We start from the raw sequence: 23695 nt of genomic DNA on the forward strand, positions 1-23695 counted from the left end.
GGCCCGCCCTAGACCCCGCCCACCGATATCCAGGCTCCGCCCCCTCACGTCCCGCCTCTGAGAACAGGCTCCGCCCCCTGGCGCCCCGCCCCCACCCTCACGGGCTCTGCAGACACCTCTCAAGCCGCCCCTCGCCCTACCCCGTTCCGGGTTAGGGTCGCCAGATTTAGCAAATGAAGGTACAGGAAGCACCGTTAAATGTGAATTTCAGATAAGCAGCGAGGTGTTTGTAAGTCTAAATATATATCATACCTGAAATGCAAATTTAATGAGACACATTTAGACTAAAAACGCTTCGCTGTTCAACTAAAATTGACATTTTACTGGGCTTCCTGTGTTATATCTGGCAACCCTACCTGGGGCTTCGTAGGGTCTGCAATCCTGACTTTGTTTTTTTTAATCTGAGACTTTTGACTCTTAGAAAACTTGCGAAACTTACTGCACAAACCCCGCGGATGCGTTACAGAGCCAAACTCGAGAACCTTCACGGCTGATTGCCCCGCAAACCTAGGAAAAAAAGCTTCCTATGATTTGTTTGCTTAACTTAACGCAAGGCCTGTTTTTTCTGTTGCTATTCCTAATTGTTTTGTGCATATCAGATTTTCTCTGCACTGTGTGACCGAAAACAGAAAAGAAAGGAAATGGACCACAGAATGGACGTGAGTCAGCATCCGTCCTCTGCGGGCCTGGAAGCTCAGATTCCCATGTTCCAGGCCACCTCGCTATCATAGGGGATCAACAGTTAAATACGTAAATGATACAATTTGAACACAAACTACTTGATAGCCATGCAGTCAACCCTCTGCTCTTTGCACTGTGGGATGCTGTGTAAGATTTTGTCTGAAAAGGGTTTTGTTGTTTAGGTTTGGAAGGTTAGAAAACCCTGGTTAAGGGGATCCAAACTAGAGCCCCCTGGTGCAGGCACATGTGCCCCCTCCCCATTCATTCTTCACTAACACTTGCTGGGCTTCTGGTACACGCCAAGCCCTGGACACAAAGCCAAGCCCAAGTGTCACTGGGCCAGGAGAAAGACCCAAAACAAACAAGCCTGTGAGGTGGAGATAAGTGCTATAAAAAGCAGTAGAGAAGGGTGGGGCTGCTGTATACAGGGGGTCAGGAAATCCTCCCAGAGAGGGAGACTGTGGGTAAAAGAGGTAAGAAGGGAGGTAACCAGCCCAGGCAGAGGACTGCACGTGCAAAGGCCCTGAGGCAGAAGGGGCACGTGTGCTGGAAGGACAGCAAGTGGAGTGGGGCGTGGAGCTGGGGAAGCAGCTGAGAGCAGGACCCCACAAGTCCTCCCTAGAGGAGGGCCCTGGCCCTGAATGCGAAGGTGGTCAAGGGAGGATTTTGAGCAGGGTTGTGTGGTTCTGCCCTTCTGACTGCCGGCTAGAAGGGGCAGGAGGGGGAGCCCCCCAAGAGGCTGTCGCAGCCCTCCAAGAGATAGTGAGTCTCCACCAAGAGGCAGGCTGCAGTGCTGGCGAGAAGGTGGGGCTTTGCATATGCGTAAAGGTGGGACAGGCGTGTGACAGAGGGGCCACGTCTGCTGCAGGGCTTGTGCAGCCGCCCTTGGCTGAGATGAGAGACTGCAGGGGAGGAGCTGGGAGGGCAATGCAGGGCTGGGAATGGAGGCCAAGGTGTGCCTGGACCTGCTGAGTTCCGCAGACCTTGGCACCATCTGCGGCTGGCACCAGGCCACTGGTTGGCTGTGTGAGAATGGGGCTTAGATGGTAAGTGAAGACTGGAGAAGGCTGGCCACACACTGAGCCCCGGACCTCCAGATGCAGGGCTGAGGTGAGGAGGGGCCGGGAAGGAGCAGCAGAGAGGTGGGAGGGCAGTGGGAGAAGGAAGGACACGCAGAGATCAAGACCAAGAATCCAGAATGGGAAGGACGCGGTGAGTGGGCCTGGTCTGGGTGGGGGGTGGTTGGCTCCCTGGTGGCCCAGGCTTCTTTCTCCTGTCCTCCCTTCCAAACCACTGACCACAGGCATGACCACAAGTCACATGGTGATTATCGGGCAGATACACCAGGATCTGGTCACATGGTTGGCAAAGGCGGTCAAGGCTGGGCTGTTGGGAGGGACTCTAAGCTCACCTGCACACCTGCTTCCCTCTGCAGGAGAGGCTTAGCTTCTGAACACCCCGTCTGTCTGTTCAGGCTGCTGTAAGAGAACACCACAGGCCAGGCGGCTTAAACCACAGACGGACATCTATTAATATCTCTCACAGGCTGGACGTCCAAGATCAGGGGCGGGCATGGTCAGTTTTTGGTGAAGACTCAATTTCTGGCTTGCAGACGGCCAGCCACTTCCTGCCTCTGCTCACCTGGCCCTTCCTCTGTGCTGCACGTGGAGAGGGAGGGGTCTCCACGGTCTCGTCTCGTAAGGTCACTGACCCCATCATGGGGGCCCTACCCTCATGACCCCATCAAACCCTGATCGCCTCCTGAAGGTACCTCCTGACACCATCCTGTTGGGATTAGGACTTTGTGGGGTGGGGGACACAGTTCAGGCCTTGCTGTCGTTCAGTCGCTAAGTCTTGTCTGACTCTGCGACCTCATAGACCACAGCACGCTAGGCTTCCCTGCCCTTCACGATCTCCCGGAGTTTGCTCAAACTCATGTTCATTACGTCAGTGATGCCATCCAATTCAGGCCTTTGCAGACACTCAAAGTGCCCTGGAAGGACTGTGGCCCTTCCTAGCCCACTGTCACTCACGGCTCTTCCTTCAGGGCTCTTGTGTCCCCGTCCAGGTGCTGAGGAGGGTGAGGGAGGGTCTCTGGGACTCCGGCTCTCTGGGGCCGCCAGTGGGCATATGTGCTGGCTTAGCCCAGCACTGGGAGGCTGACCTTGAAAACAGCACCACAGTGTCTCCAATCCTCAGCACACGATTGGTTTAATGGAAAGTTCTTAGGAAAAGCATGCCTCAATGCAGCCACGTGCAGAAGCATTCAGACGAGGTTTTGGGTGTGTCCGAGAACCATAACACCAGCTTCCATGGATTAACCAGGCCCCACTTCCCTGCTTGAAGCCAGGTGCCCTCACCCCACACCCTCCTCAATCTGCCCCTCCTCCCAGCAGGACAGGTGCCTGCTCTTGGGACACTGAGACCCACCTGGCATATTGTCTGTGCTGCCAGGCAGTCGGCAGGTACCAGAGGCAATTCTCAAGTTTGTGAGATGCACGCTGATTTCAAAGGGAGTACTATAGTCTATGGAGTCACAAAGAGTCAGACACGACTGAAGTGACTTAGCACGCACGCACATTCTTGTTCACAGAGGGGAGATCTGGGCCTCGGAGGCCCAGAGCAGTGGTTGAGGACCCATGGAATGTATGTAGCAGAGGGACCCTCCAACCCGGGTGCCTCCAGCACCTGGGAGGGGCTCTTCTGATGCCCCTGACCGGGACAAAGGCAGAACTCTCATCTCCCCGCCCCGAGGTCCCCCATGGTAGTCGTCCCGGCCATGCCGGCTGGTGTCCAGCTGGGTGACTGTGAGCCCTGGAGGTCAGGGCTGACTGTCCCTTTTCCAAGGCCCCCCTCATGGGGCAGGTTCTGCACAAGGTTGGGGGATGAAGGGACAGGTGAACTCCACCTGCAGCCTGGCCCCGGAGTGGGTGCCACCTCCACACCCCTCAGCTGGCATCTGGTTTCAGGCTCAGCTGGTTGAGGACACCAGCCATTCTCTAGCAAATTTACAGGAGGATTATTCCTGAGTGCTTGCCACGTGCCGGGGACGGAACCTGGCAGGGACAGGCCTCTGTGTCCTCACAATGATGCCGTGAAGAGGGCAGGGACTGTAGTTATGGAGGCGACACACCCAGGGACAGATGGAGCTGGCCCCAGCATTGTTAAATGTCCACGTCACCACCTGAATGGACACGGCCGAGGGGAAGCCCCTTAATCTGTCAGGTGAGCTGCAGGACAGGTTGGGGGCCCCAGGGAGCCCCCGAGGGAGGCTGGGGTGCCGGGTGCATGTATGATTCTGCCCTGCCCCTGAGCCTGCAGTCACGTGTTGCAAACACTTCTACTCCTCGCTGTGCTTGGCGGGCATTAAGAGACAGGGCTAGGGACAAGGGGGCCACTGGGTGGGGCCCAAGGCAGGGGAGCAGGCTGACAGTTGCCGGCTGGAGTGGGGTGGGCAGCTAGGACGTGGGACGGGGGACAGACGTGGGACTTGCAGACCCTCTGGGACCTCTTGCTGCAGGGGAGCCAGTGTTAAGATGCTGCTGGTTGAGCAGTCACAGGACAGCCTTGTCCCTCAGCTGCAGGCAAATCTGACCCGGTGGCTCCAGCTCCCTCGGAAGGCCAGGGTGCTCACCTCCTGCCCTGTGGGCCGGGCGCCCCTGCACAGGGGTGGGGAGGGCACCATCTAACAGGACCCGCGTGTTCGTGCGGGCGTGCGGCCTCCCCCACCTGGCTGCCGTGGCCTTCGTCTGTGTTTTATGATGTGGCTGTTAGGGGTGCACAGGGCCAGGCATCAGAAGGACTCGTAAAGCTCATCTGGTGATTGGAATTTAAGGCGCTAGGGGTGAGGTCCTGGCCGTTTGACGCAGAAGGGGACAACTGAGTGGAGAGGCTGATGGAGACAGATCACGGGAAAATTCCGTGCGGGGTTTAACTGAGAAATAATCGTTTTCTATGAAAGATAATGACTTCTCTGGAGGCTGGTATCAAGATTTATTGGCCCAAGAGGCTACAGGGATTGGAGCCAAGGCGAGCACGGTGAGACCTTGGAGGGAGCAATCTTGAAATTGAAGTCTTGCTTCAGGCCAATGTATCTGAATGCCACAGCCCTCCGCTCCACACACATAGTGTCAGCGGAGATTAAGCACGTCTGGCCCCTTTGGTGGACAGTCTTCCTCCTCTGGCTGGTCACTGGATAACCCCAAGCTCCCTGGATCCAGCTGTCATGGGAAGGAGAAGGCCAGGGTCTTCATACAAGTCCTCCGTGACCAGACTCCCTTCAAGGGTGACGGGCCACAAAGTGACCCCAGGGACACACGCGCCTGCTGGGCACCCAGGAGGCCCCGAGTCCAGCTGCGGGCATGGCCATGCCTGGTGCTCAGCTGTCAGCCCCCGCCCGTAGCGGCCAGACCCAAGACTACGGAATCTGAGGCAAATCTGCCAGGTTTCAATGTGGGAGATTTATGACCAAACGTGGTGTGTGTAAAATACATAATTCCTCTCACACGGCCTCGTAAATCCAAAAGGGTCAGCGATAAATAGAAAAAAAAAAAAATCACAGACTAATTTGTTCAGAAAACTAGGGGGAAATCAATAAGAAAGCTGTAGCTCAAAATTTGTTCTGAAATTGCGTACACGGAGAATGCACACATTTTTCCCCCCAGTGGACCCAAACCCCTTCTGTGCGTTCAAGCAGGCTTGGGCACATCAGGCGTCAGGCCCACATGGATTGTCGTGACTGCTGTTCCCTGGGACCGTGACCCCGTCCTGCGTGAGCTGGGCTGTGATGCAGGCTGGGCTGGTGAGCCGGTCCCTTGGAGTGGCTGCCCCAGAGGCTGGAGCCTGGTGACAGCCGTAGGCGGTTCCTGCCTTGGCCTGCAGGGTTCCACAGGGTCTGAGAGGCAGCACCTGGGGGCTTTGCCAGGCCAGCTTTGGAGACACCGCCCACTTTAAACGACAAGTGCTGGAAAGTGAATGAGCTCCTCTCACTGCAGTGAGGGCTGCAGGAGAGGGCCTCCTGTCATTCTGACTTGACAGCTGACTTCCCAGGATCTCACAGGGGTCAGGGGTCATATCCTGGACCAGCAGCAGGACATCGATGTCCCTTAGGCCAACACACTGCCGACTGCTCGATTCTGGACTCCCTGGCAAGCAGGTATTTTCCAGTTTGAGAACTGGAAATGGCTGGATGGATGCTATAGTTGATGCAGGCAGACGATTGATAGGTGCTGTAAATGATAGATGTGGGATAAATAATAAAGAGATGATAAGTAGAGAAGTGGTGCGTGTGCGCTCAGTCGCGTCTGACTCTTTGTGACCCCACGGACTGTAGCTTGGCAGGCTCCTCTGACCATGGGATTTCTCAGGCAGGAATGCTGGAGTGGCTTGCCATGCCCTCTTCCAGGGGATCTTCCGGGGACTGAACCCGGGTCTCCCGCGTCTCCTGCAGCGGCCGGCAGATTCTTTACCACCTGGGAAGCCCATGCGGATAACTGATGGACAGTTTAGTTGACAGACGGGGAGAGAGACTGCTGTAGGACATGCAGAGTGGCTTCTGAGAGGTCAAGCACAGCGTGAGTGAGCCTCATCTCAAGAAATCCTGACCACGTCAGAGGTTTAGAAGCCGATCTGGAAGCTGGTTCATTTGTTTAATTTTCGACCACGCTGTGTGACATGTGGGATCTTGGTCCCCCGATCAGGGACTGAACCCACCCCCCCACCCCACCCCGTGTAGTGGACGCACAGAGCCCTAACCACTGGACCACCTTTTATGAAAGAGCTGATTGTCGGGCTCACTGAAAAGCTACTTCTCCTCCAAATGCACAGATGATGACAATTCAGGAGAGAAAGACTAACAACTTTAAAGTGAGACAGCCCCATGGGAACAGACAGGCGCTTCCGCACAGCTCTGGGGGAGGAGGGGACCGCAGGGACCCCTCAGAGCCCATCAGCGGCTCATGGGGCGGCTGCTGTGGGGAGAGGTCAGTGCTGCAGTGGCCTGACCTTCAGCCCCTGAAGGTCAGCTTCCCTGGTCTCACCCCGAGGTGGCCCGAGGGCTCTCCCTGCCCAGTCTACCGAGACCTGTGTCCCTGCGGGCCTGCGCCCGGCAGTCTCACCCCGTCCTCCCGTCTCAGCCTCTCCCCACTTCCTTCCCACGGGAGCCCCTCTTCACGCTTGACTCAGCATCAACTTCCTGGACGCCCGCCTGAGTCTGGTGCTGAGGCGGACAGGCGCTCTCGTAAGGGGATGCCTGCGAGGCCGTCCCTGCAGGAGCCCACACGCTGCCACCTCTGGAACCCACTGGGGCCTCGCTGTGTCCAGGAGGGCCCGTTCGATGGTCAGCCTGGCAAGGGCTCTCATTTCTTCTGGGAGGCGGCCTGTACACCCTTGGGGAGGCGGGGATCCACTCCAGCTCAGAGGCCGGGCGGAGGGTCACTTGGCTGCGGGCGAAATCACCTTCTCCCGAGCTGCCTCCTCCTCTAATCTGCACAAGGGGATGCACACGGACCTCCCAGCCCGGAGTCGCCAGCTGGACGTCGTGGAGGCGCCAGGTTTACCCTTCAGAAATCAGAGGCAGGCAAACATCCCCGCCGGTTTCCCAACGAGGCAGATCCGAGAGGGCGTATCAGGGCAGATGTAACCCCCAGCCTCAGGATCTGGCCGCCCAGACCCCCCAGAGCTGCGCTCTCCTCTCGGCCTCTTCTGAGGCCCCAGGCACGCCCCCACACACATGCTAACACACAGTCACGTGGCGACATGTCCGGGGCCTTGCTGCGTCTAGGAGGCCTCGTTCGACGGCCAGCCAGGCAGAGGGCTCTCACAGACAGCGTCTGTGTGCCCACAGCCCCCCGCCACCGCCCTGTCTTCTCAGAACTCCAGGCTTCCCCACGACCGCCCAGTGGCTGCCATGTGAGCCCGCGTGACCCGGCTGGTCCCCGTGGGCCCCTCTGTCGCCAGGCTGCCTGCTGGGGCTGCCTCTGAGAGCACGGCCAGGGTGTCCCTCAGGATCCTGCTGCTGAGCTGGGAGGCCAGCACGTCCACCACCTCGGCTCTCTCCATGCCTGGGAGGGCAGCGTGCGGTGCGGCGCCCAGAGCCAGAGCAAGGTCCCCTCGCCCGGAGCCAGGCAGCCCTGGGTCCCCAGCTGCCAGACTCCCCACAGATGCGCAGGCCACTCCAGACCCGGACAGGGTCGGGGGTGTCAGCACTAGGAGCCGCCCCGGGGTATCCCCTGCTCCCCTACACCAGGGAGACCCCAAGCTGACCGGTTCAGACAAGCAGCTGTCCGTGGCCTGGCCCCTCCCAACAGAACCTGATTCACCGAGTTCTCCACTAAGGCTTCTGCCCTGTCCCGCCACCCCGAGGCAGAGCCCGGCCTCCTCCTGGGGCCCCGGGGACAGTGACTCAGACAGACCCTCCCCAGACAGGGAGGACCACTCTCCCATAATGAGGCAGGCAGCCTCCCCTGGGGTGTCCAGCGAGCCCCCAGGACACACGGCATCTTCGGGCAGGGTGGGGACGTCTCCTGAGTGGGCGCTGGCAGGGTCAGTCTCCCCATCCGCGGGGAGGATAGGAGGCAGAGGAGGGAGGCGAGAGTCCCTCTGGGTGGAGGACGGGAGGTCGAAGCTGCTGTAGGACAGCCCCTCGTCCACCGGGGACAGGATCTCAGGCAAGAAGCCACCAGCCAGAGGAGTGCAGGCTTCCTCCAGGACAGGGAAGGCTCTGCTCCCCCCGTGCCCAGGGGCCTGGCTGTCAGCTGTCTGGGCTGCCTGCCCACCCAGGTTCCCAGGAGGGGCCCCTGGCATCAAGAGGACTTCAGGCTCAGAGGAGGTCCGTAGAGGTTTCCCATCAGTGGAAGGACTTGGGTGAGTGCCCCAGGGCCCCTCTGGGCAGCCACCTGAGGCCTGCGGAGGCCCCGTCTCTCCTCTTTTGCCAAACTCGGAGGCCGAGGTCCCGGAGGGGAAGGAAAGGGTGCAGTGGAAATCACTCGAGGAAGAGATTTGGGATGGGAGCCTCGCTCCTGCAGCCTCCCAGGACCTCCGCTGGGCTTTTCCTGTGTCTGATTCACTGGTCGGGCTCCCACTGGTTCCAGAATCTTCCTGCCCCTCCCCTGGGCCCAGAAAGGGAGGCAGGGCAAGGGGCATCCCAGGCTGTTCCAAGTGGGACGCGTGTCCTGCGGGCGAGCAGTGCCCTGGGGCTGGCCTGGCACCGGCGCCAGGATCCTGTGGGCTCTCCCGGCCCCAGACCTCGCTGGACAACTCGGACTGCTCCGACCTCAACCACAGAGACTGAGCAACGGGGAGACCTCCTGCCTGAGCCAGGCCAGCCACCCCAGTGCCAGAGCCGTGCCCGGAAAGGGCCTCGGTACCCTCCAGCCCCTCCCAGGTCTCTGCCCCTCCGCCCTGGTGGAGCCCCCAGGAGTCTGGAACAGGGAGTCCCCCTGCCCAGCTGAGGTCTGTGTCTGGAGTGTCCCCGGCTTCCCCATCCGAGAGGGAGGTGGGGCTCTCGGAAAGCTGGACCAGGATGGCGGATGCTTTCTGAAACTCCTGGAGAGAAGGGCAGGATGACGCGAGGCTCCCCGAGGAGGCAGCAGTGGACCGTGGAGAAGACGCCCCTGAGCAGGCGCTGGGGGTGGACTCGGGCTCGGAGGCCAGGTCCCAAAGGGCCATGAGCCGGGCCGGGGGGCCGTCCTTGTGCGGGGCTGGGGGTGCCGCCACCTCAGCTGCTGCAGAGAAAGGAGGGTTTAGGGACGATTCACCACCTTTACGCTGAAGATGTTCCACCAACCCTGGGAAGGATACAGCCCACATCCCACGGCCCCCAAGCCGATGGATCAAAAGCAGAAGACCCCAGGCGGAGACAGTACCCAGGCGGTGGGGAGGGGAGGGGCTGTGGGAGTGGGCTGGCTCTGACTGGAAAGCTGATCCATTACCTGGGGACGGGGCCTCACTCAAGGTGGGGGCCCTTGAAGGGGTGGAGGCGTCACCTGGAGACACGGTCGGCGGCGCAGCTTCTGGGCAGGAGAAAGGGGCTTGGGGGTTCTCCTGCTGACAGGTCTCTATCCTGCAAACACAGTGTGAAGTCTTGGAGTGCCCCCAGAAGGAGCCCCATCTTCCAGCCTCCCCCCTCGGGCCCAGAGTCTCTGCAGGGGCCCTTCAGCCACCGCAGATGCTTAAAACACCTTCCTGCCAGCTGTCTGTCCCTCAGGGGAAGTGACTGTCAGAGGCCAGCGCTCCCCCAGCAAGGTCTGTCTTCAGGGGCTGCTGGCCTCAGTACCCCCTGGATCAGGTAGCTGGGAGTCACCATCGGAGAGATCGAGGGACCCTACAGCTGCCCCGCCCCCAGTATCCTGGGCTGACACACCAGGAGGCATCTTTGTTTCCTAAGGTGGGGGGGTCAGACGCAAGAGGGCACGCAGGTGGGCTGGGGTGCATGGAGGCCCCACCCCAGCATGAAGGGCACCAGGAGCAGGTGAGTGTCTCCCAGCAAGAGGGCAGGATGCTCTGGCCAAACTGTCTCCAGGCCCCAGGGCTCCCCCCCCCAGCCCGAGCCACCCTCCAGGCCCCCCACACCTCTGCTCCCCTGAGCAGCTCTGAGCGGCCTCCATGGCGGCAGGCCCCTCCACGGAGCTGCCGGCAAAGTCCAGCCCCGGTTCTGACCCTGGTGGACTCCTGCCGCCTTCAGCCACCTGCTGGAAACACTTTGGAGAAACGCCACGGTCAGGGTGGGGCTGCCTCTGCTGGACCTCACGCCGTGTCCCTTAGCTGTGGGCAGAGCCCCTGAGTTCTTGTGAGCACAGTAAGGAACAAAGGCCATCCCCCAAAGAGGGCCACGAAGACCCACCCATCAGACATCCCTCCTCCCAGTGGGCTCCGAAGACCTGTCAGCAGACAAGATTCCCCCGAGAAGGCTCAGAGGTCCCACTCATCAACAGCCTGCATCCGATGGACAAGGGGCCCCCGCACCAAAGCCACACAGGAGGGCCCTCGCCCGGCCCGCAGACAGCACAGGGCCAGGCCCAGACTCACACGGGCTTCCTGGGAGCTGTGGGGATGCCCTGTGCTCAGGGAGGGTCGACTCTGGCCTTGGAAGCTTGATGCTGGGCTTCCCGTCAGAGCCCGGGCGTTTTCCTCCGCCGGCCACGGGATGGGGCTGGTCTGGGGGTCTCCTAGGGGGCACAGAGACCATCAGCGGTGATGGGCACAGAAGGCAGAGGACGCCGCTGGCACAGGGTCCCAGAACACCGAAGCCCCATGCAAACAGCCACCACACCTGCTTGTGTTTGGTTAGAATGAGGACAGAATAATACACAGTTAGCTACTCCTGGGAGAAGGCGATGGCACCCCACTCCAGCACTCTTGCCTGGAAAATCCCATGGACAGAGAAGCCTGGTAGGCTGCAGTCCATGGGGTCGCTAAGAGTTGGATACAACCGAGCGACTTCACTTTCACTTTTCCCTTTCATGCATTGGAGAAGGAAATGGCAACCCACTCCAGTGTTCTTGCCTGGAGAATCCCAGGGACGGGGGAGCCTGGTGGGCTGCCGTCTATGGGGTCGCACAGAGTCAGACACAACTGAAGTGACTTAGCAGTAGCAGCAGCTACTCCTAAAATCACCCTCTTGTTGGACAGTTACGGATGTGAGGACTCAGAAAAAACCTTAGAGACAGCATTTACATGTAGATTTTAGAGCCCTCTTAACGGTGGTTTTTGGGTGGAGCTGCAGGCCCTCTGCACAGCTGCTCTTTTCCTCTGAGTCCACTCTTTGGGGGCTGGGCGGGGGGGGCTGGGCGGGGGAGGGAGAGAGGAGGTGTGGGACGGTCAAGGTCACCACTGCACAGCTGGAAGGTAGGCAAAGTGGGGACGGGGGGCTGCAGTGGCGTCTCTGCCAAGAAGTCCCAGGGAATTACCATCTTCCTACACGTTTACTCCATGCTGGGACCCGGCAGGGACAGCAAGGCCAGGGGATCCATGTCGGTCCCAAAGCCACAAGCCCGAGGGGACCAGAGCTCTTTGGCTAAAGCTTAGATTTGTGGAACCTCCACCAACGGGAACACCTCCCTTTCGTCCATGGCCCATGGTGAAGGACAAGCTTGTTGTTGCCGTTTAGTTGCTAGTCGTGTTTGACTCTGCGACCTCATGGACTGGAGCCCGCCAGGCTCCTCTATCCATGGGATTTCCCAGGCAAGAACGCTGGAGTGGGTTGCCATTTCCTTCTCCAGGGGATCTTCCTGACCCGGGGATTAAACTTGCGTCTCCTGCTTGGCAGGGGGATTCTTCACCACTGAGCCAGCTGGGAAGCCTCAAGGGCAAGGTGCTGTGGGTCGAGCTGAAGGACTGTGATGGGGCGTCACCCAGGGAGCCCAGGCAGGCTCAGTGCCAGGTCAGACAGGGTCAGCGCCAGCCTTGGACGCCCGCCACGAGTTCACCAGGCGGTCCAATGCCCCGGGGCGGTTCCAGCTCCCTCCCATCCGCCCTGATCTGTCCTGAGGACGCTCTCCCAGGCCAGACCACAGGGAGCCCCCATATACACACACTGGCCGGTCTGAACAGCCTCTCTGCTGCTTCCGAGGGTGGCTATCGAGAGGGGCTTCTGAGCCTGAGGCATGGACTCAGGCCTGAAAGGAGAGCTCCGAGGTGGCACCCGGGCATTGAGGCAAGGTGGGGCCCCAGGGCACCCACCCTGGGCTGTCCAGCCTGCTGTCCCCAACACACTATTGGGGCTCCCCAGAGCTGTGAATGAGTCTGCTCCACCCTGGAAATCGGTGCGTGCAAAAAGCTCTCTTTAGCTAAGAAGACACTTCCGGCACGCCGGTTCCCACATCACTAAAGGTTTGTACCAGATAAACCAAGTTGGGACTACAACAAGCAGAGCAGGCTAGGGTTTCCCCTTTCAGCCGAAAAGGGGCCATGCTGCCCCAAGAGGCACAGAGCGGGGGCATCTCCCACCTGTGCCAGGCTTCAAGTGGTCTCCCCCAGGCCTCCCTGTCCTTGTCTGGGGGCTGGCACTGCCTTGGGTGGGGGCCACACCAGCTGCTCTAGGGACTCCCCGGGGTGTCTGTGGGCTAGGTGGGGGTATAGTGCGGGAGATGGGGAAAGTCTGGGGGCATGTCCAGCTCCCTGTCTGCACAGGTCCCCTGCCTGGAGGCCTGAGTGATCCAAGAGCCTGCCCAGCCCTGAGCCCAGGGCCGGCCTGGCAGGCGCCCCTTGCACCCTTGGTGGAGGCAGCATCGCGAACATCTGGACTCAGCCGGGCAGTGTGTCCTGGGCTGTTCTCGGGCAGGTCTGAGGTTCTGGGGACCAGCCTGGCAACCATCCGCAGCCTGGCCAGCTGCTCTGAGTCGTCGCATAGCCAGGAGGAGGAGTGGCCAGTCTGGGTGGCCTCTCCCACCCTGGCCAGCCCCCGCCATCTTGAAGGGCAGCCTTCCTGAGCGCCCAGACTCAGGGACAGGGAGGCCAGTCGCCCCCAGCACACAGCTCCGGCCAGGCCCAGCGGGACGCAAGCGTGTCTGACCGTGAGCCGACCACAAGCCGGAAGCGGGCATGAGTTGCCAGGGGCCCCGAGGGGGTGGTGTCTGTCCTCATCTGACACCGCTGCCGCCCCACCTGGTTACCTTGGCCCATGTGCCTGTGGCTCTCCGGGGCTTGGCCTCTGGCATCAGGTCGGCTGGCCGCTGCGGGTGTGTCCTCGTCCCACGCCAGCGTCGGAGGCCACAGGTGACCGACCACAGCTGAAGCTGCCGGAGGGGGTGTTCCATCCTGCGGCTCTCTGAGCAGGCTGCAAGGCAGTGCAGGGTGGGGTGACTGCTCACCCGGCCGCCCCTCACTCCCAGGGGGCCAGCCCTGACCAGAACATTCCACCAGTGAAACACCACCTCACATCCAGGGGACAGCGGTGTGCAGTGGCCAAGCGGTCAGCACCAGGTGAAGGAAGACAGGCCCTGGCCCCTCCCTGCCCGGCAGCTTCTCGAGCAGGACCTGCACCCCTAAGTGGGGCCACTGCTGGGGGTGGCAGGGGACGTGCGGGGAGGGAGACTCTGTCTGTGCCCCTGTTCCCTCAGGACGTCTGCGTGGAGCCCGACCCCCCAGCCCGAGTGCAGCACTCAACACGCCTGGGTCCCACCTGAGCTCCGGGCACATGGACGGCGGGAACAGCACCCCCATCGCAGCCCCAAGGTGGGGGGCTGGGAACAGGACTGCCAGGCTTCCTGGTCCCTTCTGGGCTTAAGGTCATGCCCATGGGGAGCCTTGCTCTAGAACATTCCCCCACTCTCAGGTGCAGCAGGGCATTCCTTCTGTTCCCTTTCTTCCCAGGCACCCGCTGCAACTGGGCACAGCTTGCTGCTCTCCCAGGGCGGCCCTGAGCATCCCCCTCCCCTGGATTGACACCCATGGCAGGGTGTGGACTGGAGAGCAGGGTCAGAGGGCTGTCTTAGCTGAGAAACCTGGTCTCGGGCTTTCGAAGGAGGAGACGTCTAGAGGGGCTGGAGTTCTGACCTGCGGGGCAGGAAGTAGCAGGCACCTGTCTGCACCAGTGTGTCCAGATGCAGGGCCCGGCCCGCCCTGGAGCAAGGATGCAAAGGACGGGAAGGGGCTGTGCCTGGCCCAGAACCTGGCCGAACTGAACCAGAATGGAAGGCCCCGCACCCTGCCTCCGTAAAGACGTCCCGTCCCTCCCAGCCCTCCCCAGCACACACGGTCTCAGCCCGGAGCCCCCAGCCAGGGCAGCGAGGGGCCCCATGGGCCATGGATCAGGGATGTGCCCCGGCCCTGAGCAGCTCAGCGCTCCGCTGAGCTTCTCTTGAGAGAACGAAAGTGCGAAGCGGTCCCTCCACGTGGCAGGGCCTCCCAGGGAGGTTCCAGGCCTCTGAAGCCTCTCTCACAGACACACAGCTCTTCTCTGGCTTCTGAACTGCATCACTGGTGTGATGAGGAGCCACGTGCCCCCAAGGACCTCGGTTCCAGGCCATACCCCCACCTTCGGGGCAAGCAGCCAGCCCCAGTGCCATAAACAAACTCCTGGTACCAGGAAGGCCCGGTCAGCCAGGAAGCCTGTCAGAGATTCCTGGGCTGGGCGATCAATAGTCACGTGAACTATAGATCAGCACGTGAAAAGCGCTCTCAGAGGGCCCAGAGTGGAGCTCAGGCCCGGGGCCGAGTATGCGAGGACCCCCTTTCCTGGGAGAGGCATGAAAATGTGCCCCCCCTGCTGGAAGGGGCTGCTGGACGGCGGTGGTGCCCCCAAGGGCAGGTAGAGGTCCTGAGAAGACCACTCTTGAGGGACCAGCTGCTTCCCAGGGTTGGAGGTCACCTCTGCGGCCTCTTCCCCAGGTTGCAGCTTTGGGTAGGAGGCGCTTAGGTTAGAGCCTCGAGGGCGGTCAGCCCTTGGGGGAGGAACTGGAAGCTGGCTAGGAGGAAACGGGGTGCCTGGCAGCTAGGGGTCCCACGCACACACCACCCACCCAGGTGGGTCCACCTGCTCTGTGCCACTGTGCCCACAGCAGCCCTGGGGATGGTGGCACCCCTTCCCCATTCAGCAGGCGAGCGGGGAGGACACACCCCAGCCAGTGGCCCAGCTGGGAATGAGCCGGAATCCCTGCGCTTCTCCCAGCGGGCCAGGGAGGTTCTGGCCTCAGCCACCAGCCCCGTGGGCCAGCCAGTGGGGCAGGACTCCCCTCCCAGTCCCCCAGCATCCCCGCCCCTCCTCCCTGTGGCCAGGTGCGCAGGGCCCAGCAGCTGTGACATCACGGCCACCCAGCAGGCAAGGCTTTTAATGGCGAGTGCCAGGGCCAGGGCTGCCCGTGACGACTCACTGCGGGACTGGCGGGCTCTCGCTCCTCTGCGGGTGCTGGCCGAGGGGACTGCCAGGCGTGTGCCAGGCGTGTGAGGAGCCCTGGGCCGGCCCCTCCGGCTGCTGGGGGCTTGTCTCGGGGTCTTCCTCCTGCCTGGCCTTGACTTCGGGGCTGGAACTCTAAGAGAAACAGTGCAGAGGAAAAGCTCTCCCCTTAGGAAAAGCAGGAGGTGGCTCCATGCAGCGGCTGCCGCTGCCACGGCAGGGCAGCCAGCGGCTCAGCAGGCAGCCTGCTCCCATGAGCAGGCATCGGGCTGGCTGAAACAGGGGTCCTCAGCTCGCGGGAGCCCTACGGTCAGTTGCTAACACTCCCCGACAGGTGCAGACAAGAGGCCCAGAGCTGGGGGAGCACTTGCCTGAGGCCGCCCGGGTCGCAGAGCTGGAACCCACAGAGGTGGGAGCTGTGGAATCCAGCAGCCCTGGGCCCCTCTCCTGCAGGCTGGCCTGGGATGACTGGGATGACTGCTAAATTACCCCAGCCGCTCTGCAGAACCCAGTCCACCACCCTCCGCCGCCCACTGGTGAGACAGTTACCATCCCCAACCTGTGGGAGAGACGCTCGGCGTGGGGACAGGCGCCCGAGCTTGTCCTCACCGCCCCCTCCCTGTGACGGTGGGGACAGGCTGCAGGAGCAAGGACACACCGCCACTCAGCTCCCGAGGGGCCGGCCTCTCAAGGGGCCCGGGCCTCTCCCTCCTTCCTGTCTTGCCCCCACCGGCCCGCCAGCCCCCTCCACACTGCCCCAACCATGCTCACTAAGCTCCCCTACCTTTGGGCCAGAGCACTTCCCAGCCACGGGGAGTCTGGTTTCTCCTCCGGGCCCAGCCAGTCAGCCCAGGCCAGGAAAGCCCCCGTGGCCCCGCAGCAGCTGCTGCCCCTCCCGCCTGACCCTTCCAAATCCCTTCCCATCCTGGGTCACAGGTGTTTTACAGAGGACTTGCACGTGCCCAGGAAGCGGCCAGTGAGCAGCACTTCTGGCCACGAGCCAAGCCCCCAGGCCGGGTGAGAACGCCCACCTGAGGCAGCCACGTCCGGTCCTGAAGCTCTTGCTGCAGGAGGGCTGCGGACCTCTGCACGGAGACGATGTCCTTCTGCTGCTGCAGGAGCAGCTTTCTCTCTCGGTGAGAGGACAGGTGAAGGGTCCGCAGGTACCGGATGCCCCTCTGAACCAGAGGAGCACACGTCGGCACCTGGGGACGGGGAGGGGCGGCTCTGGCACTGGGGGCCCCTGGCCCCTGCAGATGTCTGTGCCCTTCTCATCCTGCTCAGTCAGGAGGTCCCCCCAACCCCGCACTTCGGCCTCCCCCGCCACTTGGGTTTGGCCATCAGCAGGCTCTGGTGGGAGGCAGGAGGGAAGTTGGGGTGCTTATTCCTTGGGCACCTCCAAGTAAGGCTGGCACAAGCCGGCTGTGCCCCTGCCATTCCCCCACGCCCGCCCTCCCTCCCGCCAGGTCCCGGGCTCTATCCCTGACTGTCCCCTGGCTCCTGCTACATCTCTGATGGCCACCCTTTGGCAGAATCACCTTGCTGGGACCGTGCCCCGCCAGGGCAGGCGATAGCCTGTCCAGGTCAGAGGAGAAAACTAAGGTTTGGCAGGGCCCCGACCCAGAGTCCCCCAATGCCTCCACCCACAACAAGGGACCCCAGGGTCCCCGCCTCATTTGATAACTGGAACCCTTCCATCCCTTCCTCACAGTCTCCTGAGCTCCTCCCGCTGCCCCGTCCACCTGGGAAGCCCCACACCCGCCACCCCACCTCCCTGGTCCGCGCAGGTCCTCTAGGATGGAGGACAAGTCCACCACCACCCCTCCCTTCGCAGCTGAGGGACCCCGGGAAAGACCAGCGCCAGCCCCTGGCCTCAGTTTCTTCATCCAGCTCCCACCCCACACAGGGGTGTCTGGAGACCGAAACGAAAGGACGCCAGTGCAGTGGCCCCTGACTCCAGATGAGGAAACTGCGCTCAGAGGAGCTGCCAGTCCCCTCTGAGGTCAGAGGCCAGTGCTAGCTGGGCCAAGCCCTCTAACAATCCCACCGAAACACGCACGGCTGCAGTTCTCCCCTAATGAGGCTCGGAGCGGCCTGGCCACTGTACAGAGGCTGCAGGGGTCAGAGCGCCGCGCTGCCCCCACCAGCTCTGAACGCTCCCCACGCAGCCCTGAGCAGCGCTAGAGGGTGCCAAGCACCCAGGAGTTCTGTGGTGGAGGTGCTCACGTTCCCAGCCCCCGGAGAGCAGCAGGAGCCCCTCGGGGTCGCCCGCCGGGAGCCCGCCCTTACCAGCTCCCGCTCAAGGTGGTCGAGGGCCTGGCGCTGCTTCTCTGCCAAGGCCAGCAGCGCTGCATAGCTGCCAGTCCTGTTCAGATACCTGGCAGAGGAGATGGATTGACTGGACTGACTGCTGACCTTGGGGCCTGCCCGTGGGTGTGGAAAACCGCAGTCCTGGCCAGCCCGAGCCATCCAGGTGGACCTGGCATGCCCAGTTCTCACGTCAGGGCCATCGGGAGGAGATGGCCGTGCGTGGACAGGCGGGGGAGCCCTGAGGGGTCCAGTGGCTCCAGTCTAGACTGTCACTCTCCCCATCCCCTCATGACCACCTTTGGGCCTGGAGAGAGGACGGGAGGACAGCACATTTCCCGTGCTGGCACCCCAGCCCAGCTAGAGGGCCCTTTTGGGGAGGTGGGAGTCATCATGGAAAAGAAAACCCCCACACGACTATAAGCTGCCAGTGATCTTAACTGGGATGAGCTATTCGGAGACCAATATGGGAATAACAAGTAGCTGTAAAAAATGCGTCCTTGTTGACATGAATTCCACTTCCACAAATTTACCTTAAGGAATTCATCTCTGGGGTGTTCATGACTTAGGACACAGAGTTGGAGACACCCCAGAGGTCCAGTTAGAGGGGCTGGTTAAGGGGGCTGTTGTCTCTGCGCTGGGTGTTGTAGCGCTCATGCAGGGACAGGGAGAGGGTTTCTTGACTTTTAAATGAAAACTCAAGTTACAACGGCGTGTCAGTTCAGTTCAGTTCAATCTCTCAGTCGTGTCTGACTCTTTGCAACCCCATGGACTGCAGCACGCCAGGCCTCCCTGTCCATCACCAACTACCGGAGTTCGCTCAAACTCATGTTCATGGAGTCGGTGATGCCATCCAACCATCTCATCCTTTGTTGCCCCCTTCTCCTCCCACCTTCAATCATTCCCAGCATTAGGGTCTTTTCCAATGAATCGGTTCTTCGCAACAGGTGGCCAAAGGACTGGAGTTTCAGCTTCAGCATCAGTCCTCCCAGTGAATATTCGGGACTGATTTCCTTTAGGATGGACTATTGTCTGGAAAACCACCGGCCTTCCAAAAGCTGTTTAAATAGCTACGTGTGTATCTCCCTTAACAAGACCTGCCAAGACAGCCTGGAAAATGGGGAGAGATGGTCTCGCAGATGTGGGGCTAGGGGAGGTTTCAAAGCCACTGTATTCACCTTTTGGTCGCATCAAACTTTCTCCAAACGCCCATGACCCGAGGTAGCAGCACTTTTCCCTAGGGGTACCGAGTGGGGGCGGGGCGGGGCCGGCGCGGCGCGCACGCGCTCACCCGCGCTGATGCTCCAGCCAGGCCAGCTCGGCGCGCGTCTTCTCCTCCAGCGCCTTCTCGCGCAGGCGCAGCAGCGCGGCCTGGTGCCGCGCGCGCAGGTCCTCTTCCCGCAGGCTCTGCTCCAGCATCTGGATCGTGAAGCGGCTGAAGGGTACCGGCGCCGCGCTCCGGGGCCTCCTCCGGCTCCCCTGCGGTGGGGCAGGCCGACCCGGGCCGTGTCACCACCACTGAGCGTCTCCGAGTGGGAGCAGCACCCAACTCCCCGGGGAGGAGGCCGCCGCCTCCAGGGAGCCTTCTGGGACTGGCCGCCCCATTGTTCTCCATGTCGTGCCCCTCTTCCCTGGGACACGTTACTATCCTCCTCCCAACTGGTGGCTCCCGAAGAAGGCAGGGTGGGGTCCTTGTCATGTTGGCCCTGCACTCAAGCCGGCCACCTGTTTGTGCTCTGGGTGGGTTAGGAAAGACTGGGCCCCCCTCTCTGACACGTGCAGCCAGCCCTGCCCCAAACCAATGTCACCTGCCACCCCAGCCGTGCGGAAGGGGCTTGAGCGGATGTAAGCTGGAAGGGTGGGTAGCACCCATGGCAGGGAGAGCCTCCCTTCGCACAGGACCGGCAGCGGAGTCCCCCCCCGGGTGCAAGCTGTAGGAGGGGCAGGTCTCAACACCTGATGTCCCCAGGGACGGAGAGCTGGGTCCCCTACCTCCTGCCAGTGCCTCGCCTGGGGCCCAGTTGTGAGCCCCTTCCCCGGGGTTCTGTACCTGGAACCTGGGCTCCTCCCAGAGCCTGGCTGGGGGCAGCTGGGAGGGGGGCTGGGCTGGTCTCCCTTCCTGCACAGGCTCTGAGGACAAAAGACAGGCATGGCTGGTCATATAAGGTTCCAGGGGCCTTTTTTACAGGAAGTCTTCACCGAGCTAGGGTGTCTGGGCAACTTAATCTACCACCACCACCACCACCACCACAGCACAACCCTCCTCACCCAGACACATAGCCCCAGCGAAATCTTCAAGAGGCTGTGAAACGGAGCAGGACTGTATGGTTCTTCCCCCCACACACCCCAATCCCAGTCGTGTCCTTGACCTGCCTTTATCTAAAAAAGACTTTAATCAAAGAATAAATGTAATCAGAGAAGAAAATACAGAAATTAGTCCTGAATTTTCATTGGAAGGACTGATACTGAAGCTAAAACTCCAATCCTTTGGCCACCTGATGTGAAGAACCAACTCATTGGAAAAGACCCTGATACTGGGAAAGATTGAAGGCAGGAGGAGAAGGGGACAACAGAGGATGAGATGGTTGGATGGCATCACCGACTCAATGGACATGAGTTTCACCAAGCTCCAGGAGTAGGTGATGGACAGGGAGGCCTGGCGTGCTGCAGTCCCTGGAGTCACAAAGAGTTGGACACGACTGAGCGAGTGAGCTGAACTGATGTATACATACACACACATATACACGTATGGGTATACTTACATGTGTATTATGTGTAGATACACAAATATATAAATTTTAAAAGTTTCTTGAATGTTTAAAAAAATGTATTGTGGAGTTATAAAGTAAATTGCATGACTACCGTAGCCTAAAGTCCAGAACAAAAAGAAATGGAGGGCTGTAACGGCCTCCTATTCTGGGTGAGCCAGTGGAATGTCATGTGAAGGTACACCACAGGTACCGTTGTAAATCCTAGATCAACCACTGAAGCCAATTACAGCTCAGCAGCCAACAACAGAGAGAAAATCAAATGATTAAAAAAATACTTGTTTGATCCAAAAGAAGGCAGAAAAAGAAAGGAAAAAAAGGCCAGTTGAGACAAAAGAAAATAGCAGGATGATAGATTCAAAACCTAACAACATTGGGACTTCCCTGGCGGTCCAGTGGTTAAGATTTTGCCTTCCAAAAAAAAAAAAAACACTAAATGAAAAAGAGAAAGAAACAAAACAACAAAAAAAAGACTTTTCCTTCCAAAGCAGGGGGTGCAGTTTCAATCCCTGGTTGGGGATCCCACATGCCTCAGTGACCAAAACTCCAAAAACAAAGGGGAAACAATATTGCGACAAATTCAATAAAGACTTTAAAACACGGCCCACATTAAAAACAAATCTTTAAAAACTCTAACAATAATGATAATTCTGTTCAATGGAAATAGCTAAGCACTCCAGGTGAAAGGCAGAGATTGCTGGATTATATAATAAGACAAAGGAGCAAGATCCACCTACGGGCTACCTCCAGGAAACACACTTGAAATACGAAAACACACATTCGTTACAAGTGGGGGGATGGAGAGGACAGACCAGCCGGACTGTCTGACGCTAGCTGTGGGAAGCAGGAGTAGCTGGACCAGGCACAGCAGGCCGCGGAGCAGTGCAGGCCACTGGGGACAGAGGGCTGTCCTGTGAGGGCAGAGTTTTAAAGGGGTGGGTCCACCAAGGGCACGCGGTAACCCTAAACGGTGATGTTCTCAACACCAGGGTTTCTTTTCAAGAGCTCACAGAACATCCACCAAGATAGACCCACATCTCTACATATTTGGGCTCAGGTCCATCTAGTCAAAGCTATGGTTTTTCCAGTGCTCATGTATGGATGTGAGAGTTGGACTATAACGAAAGCTGAGCGCCGAAGAATCGATGCTTTGGAACTGTGGTGTTGCAGAAGACCCTTCAGAGTCCCTTGAACTGCAAGGAGATCCAACCAGTCCATCCGAAAGGAAATCAGTCCTGGGTGTTCATTGGAAGGACTGATGCTGAAGCTGAAGCTCCTATCCTTTGGCAACCTGATGCTAAGAGCTGACTCATTTGAAAGGACCCTGATGCTGGGAAAGATTGAAGGTGGGAGGAGAAGGGGATGACAGAGGATGAGATGGTTGGATGGCATCACTGACTCGATGGACGTGAGTCTGAGTGAACTCCAGGAGTTGGTGATGGACAGGGAGGCCTGGCGTGCTGCGATTCATGGGGTCGCAAAGAGTCAGACACGACTGAGCGACTGAACTGGACTGAACTGACCATGAGGAAATTAAACCGCAAGTCCATCACAGGAGCAAACAAGTCCATCACATGCCACCAGGGAGCGCGCTCAGTCTGCCGCAGCCAGCCCAGCCACGGCTCAAACTCCCGGAGGTTGTGCCGGGCTGCCCCTGCAGCCTGCACACAGGGAACTCTGTTTGCCAACACTGGATCCAGTATCCAACTGGATATGCACGGGGCAGCACCGGAGAGGCCTCAAGGAATGCCCGCTCAGAGGGACGGAGGTGGGCGTATTGGCAGACCTGGGAAGAGTGTGGGCTTCCCTATTCCCCAAGGGACAGAGATGGGCTGTATTCAGGATTTCAGCGGGAGGGTGGCGCTCACCCTGAAGGTCTGCCCGGAGCAGGACAGACAGGGCTGGACGGCCCGCCCACCATGCCTCCTTACTTGGCCATGCCCCGCGCTGTCGGCTTGTTTCGCTAGGCATCTAAGCGAAAGCTTTCCTGTTGTAGTCCGGGCTCACTGCCCCCCAGTTTGGGTGGGTGGGGGTGGTGTGTCTGCTAACTGGCTCACTGGCTCCCTGCGTGCCCTAACAAGCAGGAGGCAGTGATGCCTGATGGTACGTTGTGGCATCAGTCAGTTCAGCTGAGTCCTCAGTCGTGTCCGACCCTTTGCGACGCCATGGACTGCAGCACACCAGGCCTCCCTGCCCATCACCAACTCCCGGAGTTTACTCAAACTCATGTCCATCGAGTTGGCGATGGCATCCAACCATCTTATCCTCTGTCATCCCCTTCTCCTCCCACCTTCAACCTTTCCCAGCATCAGGGTCTTTTCCAATGAGTCAGTTCTTCGCATCAGATGGCCAAAGGATTGGAGCTTCAGCATCAGTCCTTCCAATGAATATTCAGGACTGATTTCCTTTCGGATGGACTGGTTGGATCTCCTTGCAGTCCAAGGGACTCTGAAGGGTCTTCTCCAACACCACAGTTCCAAAGCATCAATTCTTCGGCGCTCAGCTGTCTTTAGAGTCCAGCTCTCACATCCATGCATGACTACTGGAACACTTTCAAACCCCAGTTCCGCCTGCCCCGTGAGGCCGTGGGCGGGTCACCCCATCCCCGGCCCCTCTGTTGGGCACCTGACCCAGCTGCCCCCTCAGAGCCCACGGGGGGCACGAGCTGTGCAGTCCGGGTAGCTGTGAGGTTGGTTCTGAGACCACTCACCTGCGTGAGCTGACCCATCTGCCCAACTCTTCTTTCCGTCCTGGGGACTCGGGGAGGGCATGGCCACGTCTCGGCCCGGGAGTGGGTATGAGCTGCCAGGTGAGAGAGCGCTGCAGACTGTGACCTACGCGGCCCGAGACCCCCACCCGGCCCCCTCGTACGCTGGGAGGGGGCCCACACCTGGGTCTGGCTACCGCGGCACTCTGAGAGGTCCTCGGCTCCAGATCCACACGCACCTGCGGCTGCTCTGGCTCCAAGGCCGCCCCTGGCCTGGCCTGGATTGAGTGCTCCTCCCTCAGCCGCTTCGAGGACAGGAAGGAGGTGGGTGTTGTGGAGGGTGGACGAGGCGGGGTCCCAGGGAGGAGCCAAGGCCTACTCTGAGGGCAGCTGCACTCG

General features: G+C 60.0%; 1 protein-coding gene across 1 annotated transcript in view; it reads right to left on the reverse strand.

Moving 5' to 3' along the window:
- Nucleotides 1-7548: 7548 nt before the first annotated feature.
- CCDC187 (coiled-coil domain containing 187) overlaps nucleotides 7549-23695 on the reverse strand; it is a 41831-nt gene continuing 25684 nt past the window's right edge. Inside the window, exons 12-23 of the mRNA XM_052648293.1 lie at nucleotides 23480-23601; nucleotides 23300-23391; nucleotides 19872-19951; nucleotides 19113-19300; nucleotides 17804-17891; nucleotides 16546-16692; nucleotides 15492-15649; nucleotides 13293-13456; nucleotides 10708-10847; nucleotides 10252-10379; nucleotides 9612-9742; nucleotides 7549-9404 (exon numbers count right to left, since the gene is read on the reverse strand). Of these exons, the coding sequence (XP_052504253.1) occupies nucleotides 7549-9404; nucleotides 9612-9742; nucleotides 10252-10379; nucleotides 10708-10847; nucleotides 13293-13456; nucleotides 15492-15649; nucleotides 16546-16692; nucleotides 17804-17891; nucleotides 19113-19300; nucleotides 19872-19951; nucleotides 23300-23391; nucleotides 23480-23601 (3294 nt within the window). The remainder of the gene's footprint in view (nucleotides 9405-9611; nucleotides 9743-10251; nucleotides 10380-10707; nucleotides 10848-13292; nucleotides 13457-15491; nucleotides 15650-16545; nucleotides 16693-17803; nucleotides 17892-19112; nucleotides 19301-19871; nucleotides 19952-23299; nucleotides 23392-23479; nucleotides 23602-23695) is intronic.

The sequence above is a fragment of the Budorcas taxicolor genome, chromosome 11 (assembly GCF_023091745.1).
Source record: "Budorcas taxicolor isolate Tak-1 chromosome 11, Takin1.1, whole genome shotgun sequence".
NCBI classification, from domain to species: Eukaryota; Metazoa; Chordata; class Mammalia; order Artiodactyla; family Bovidae; genus Budorcas; species Budorcas taxicolor.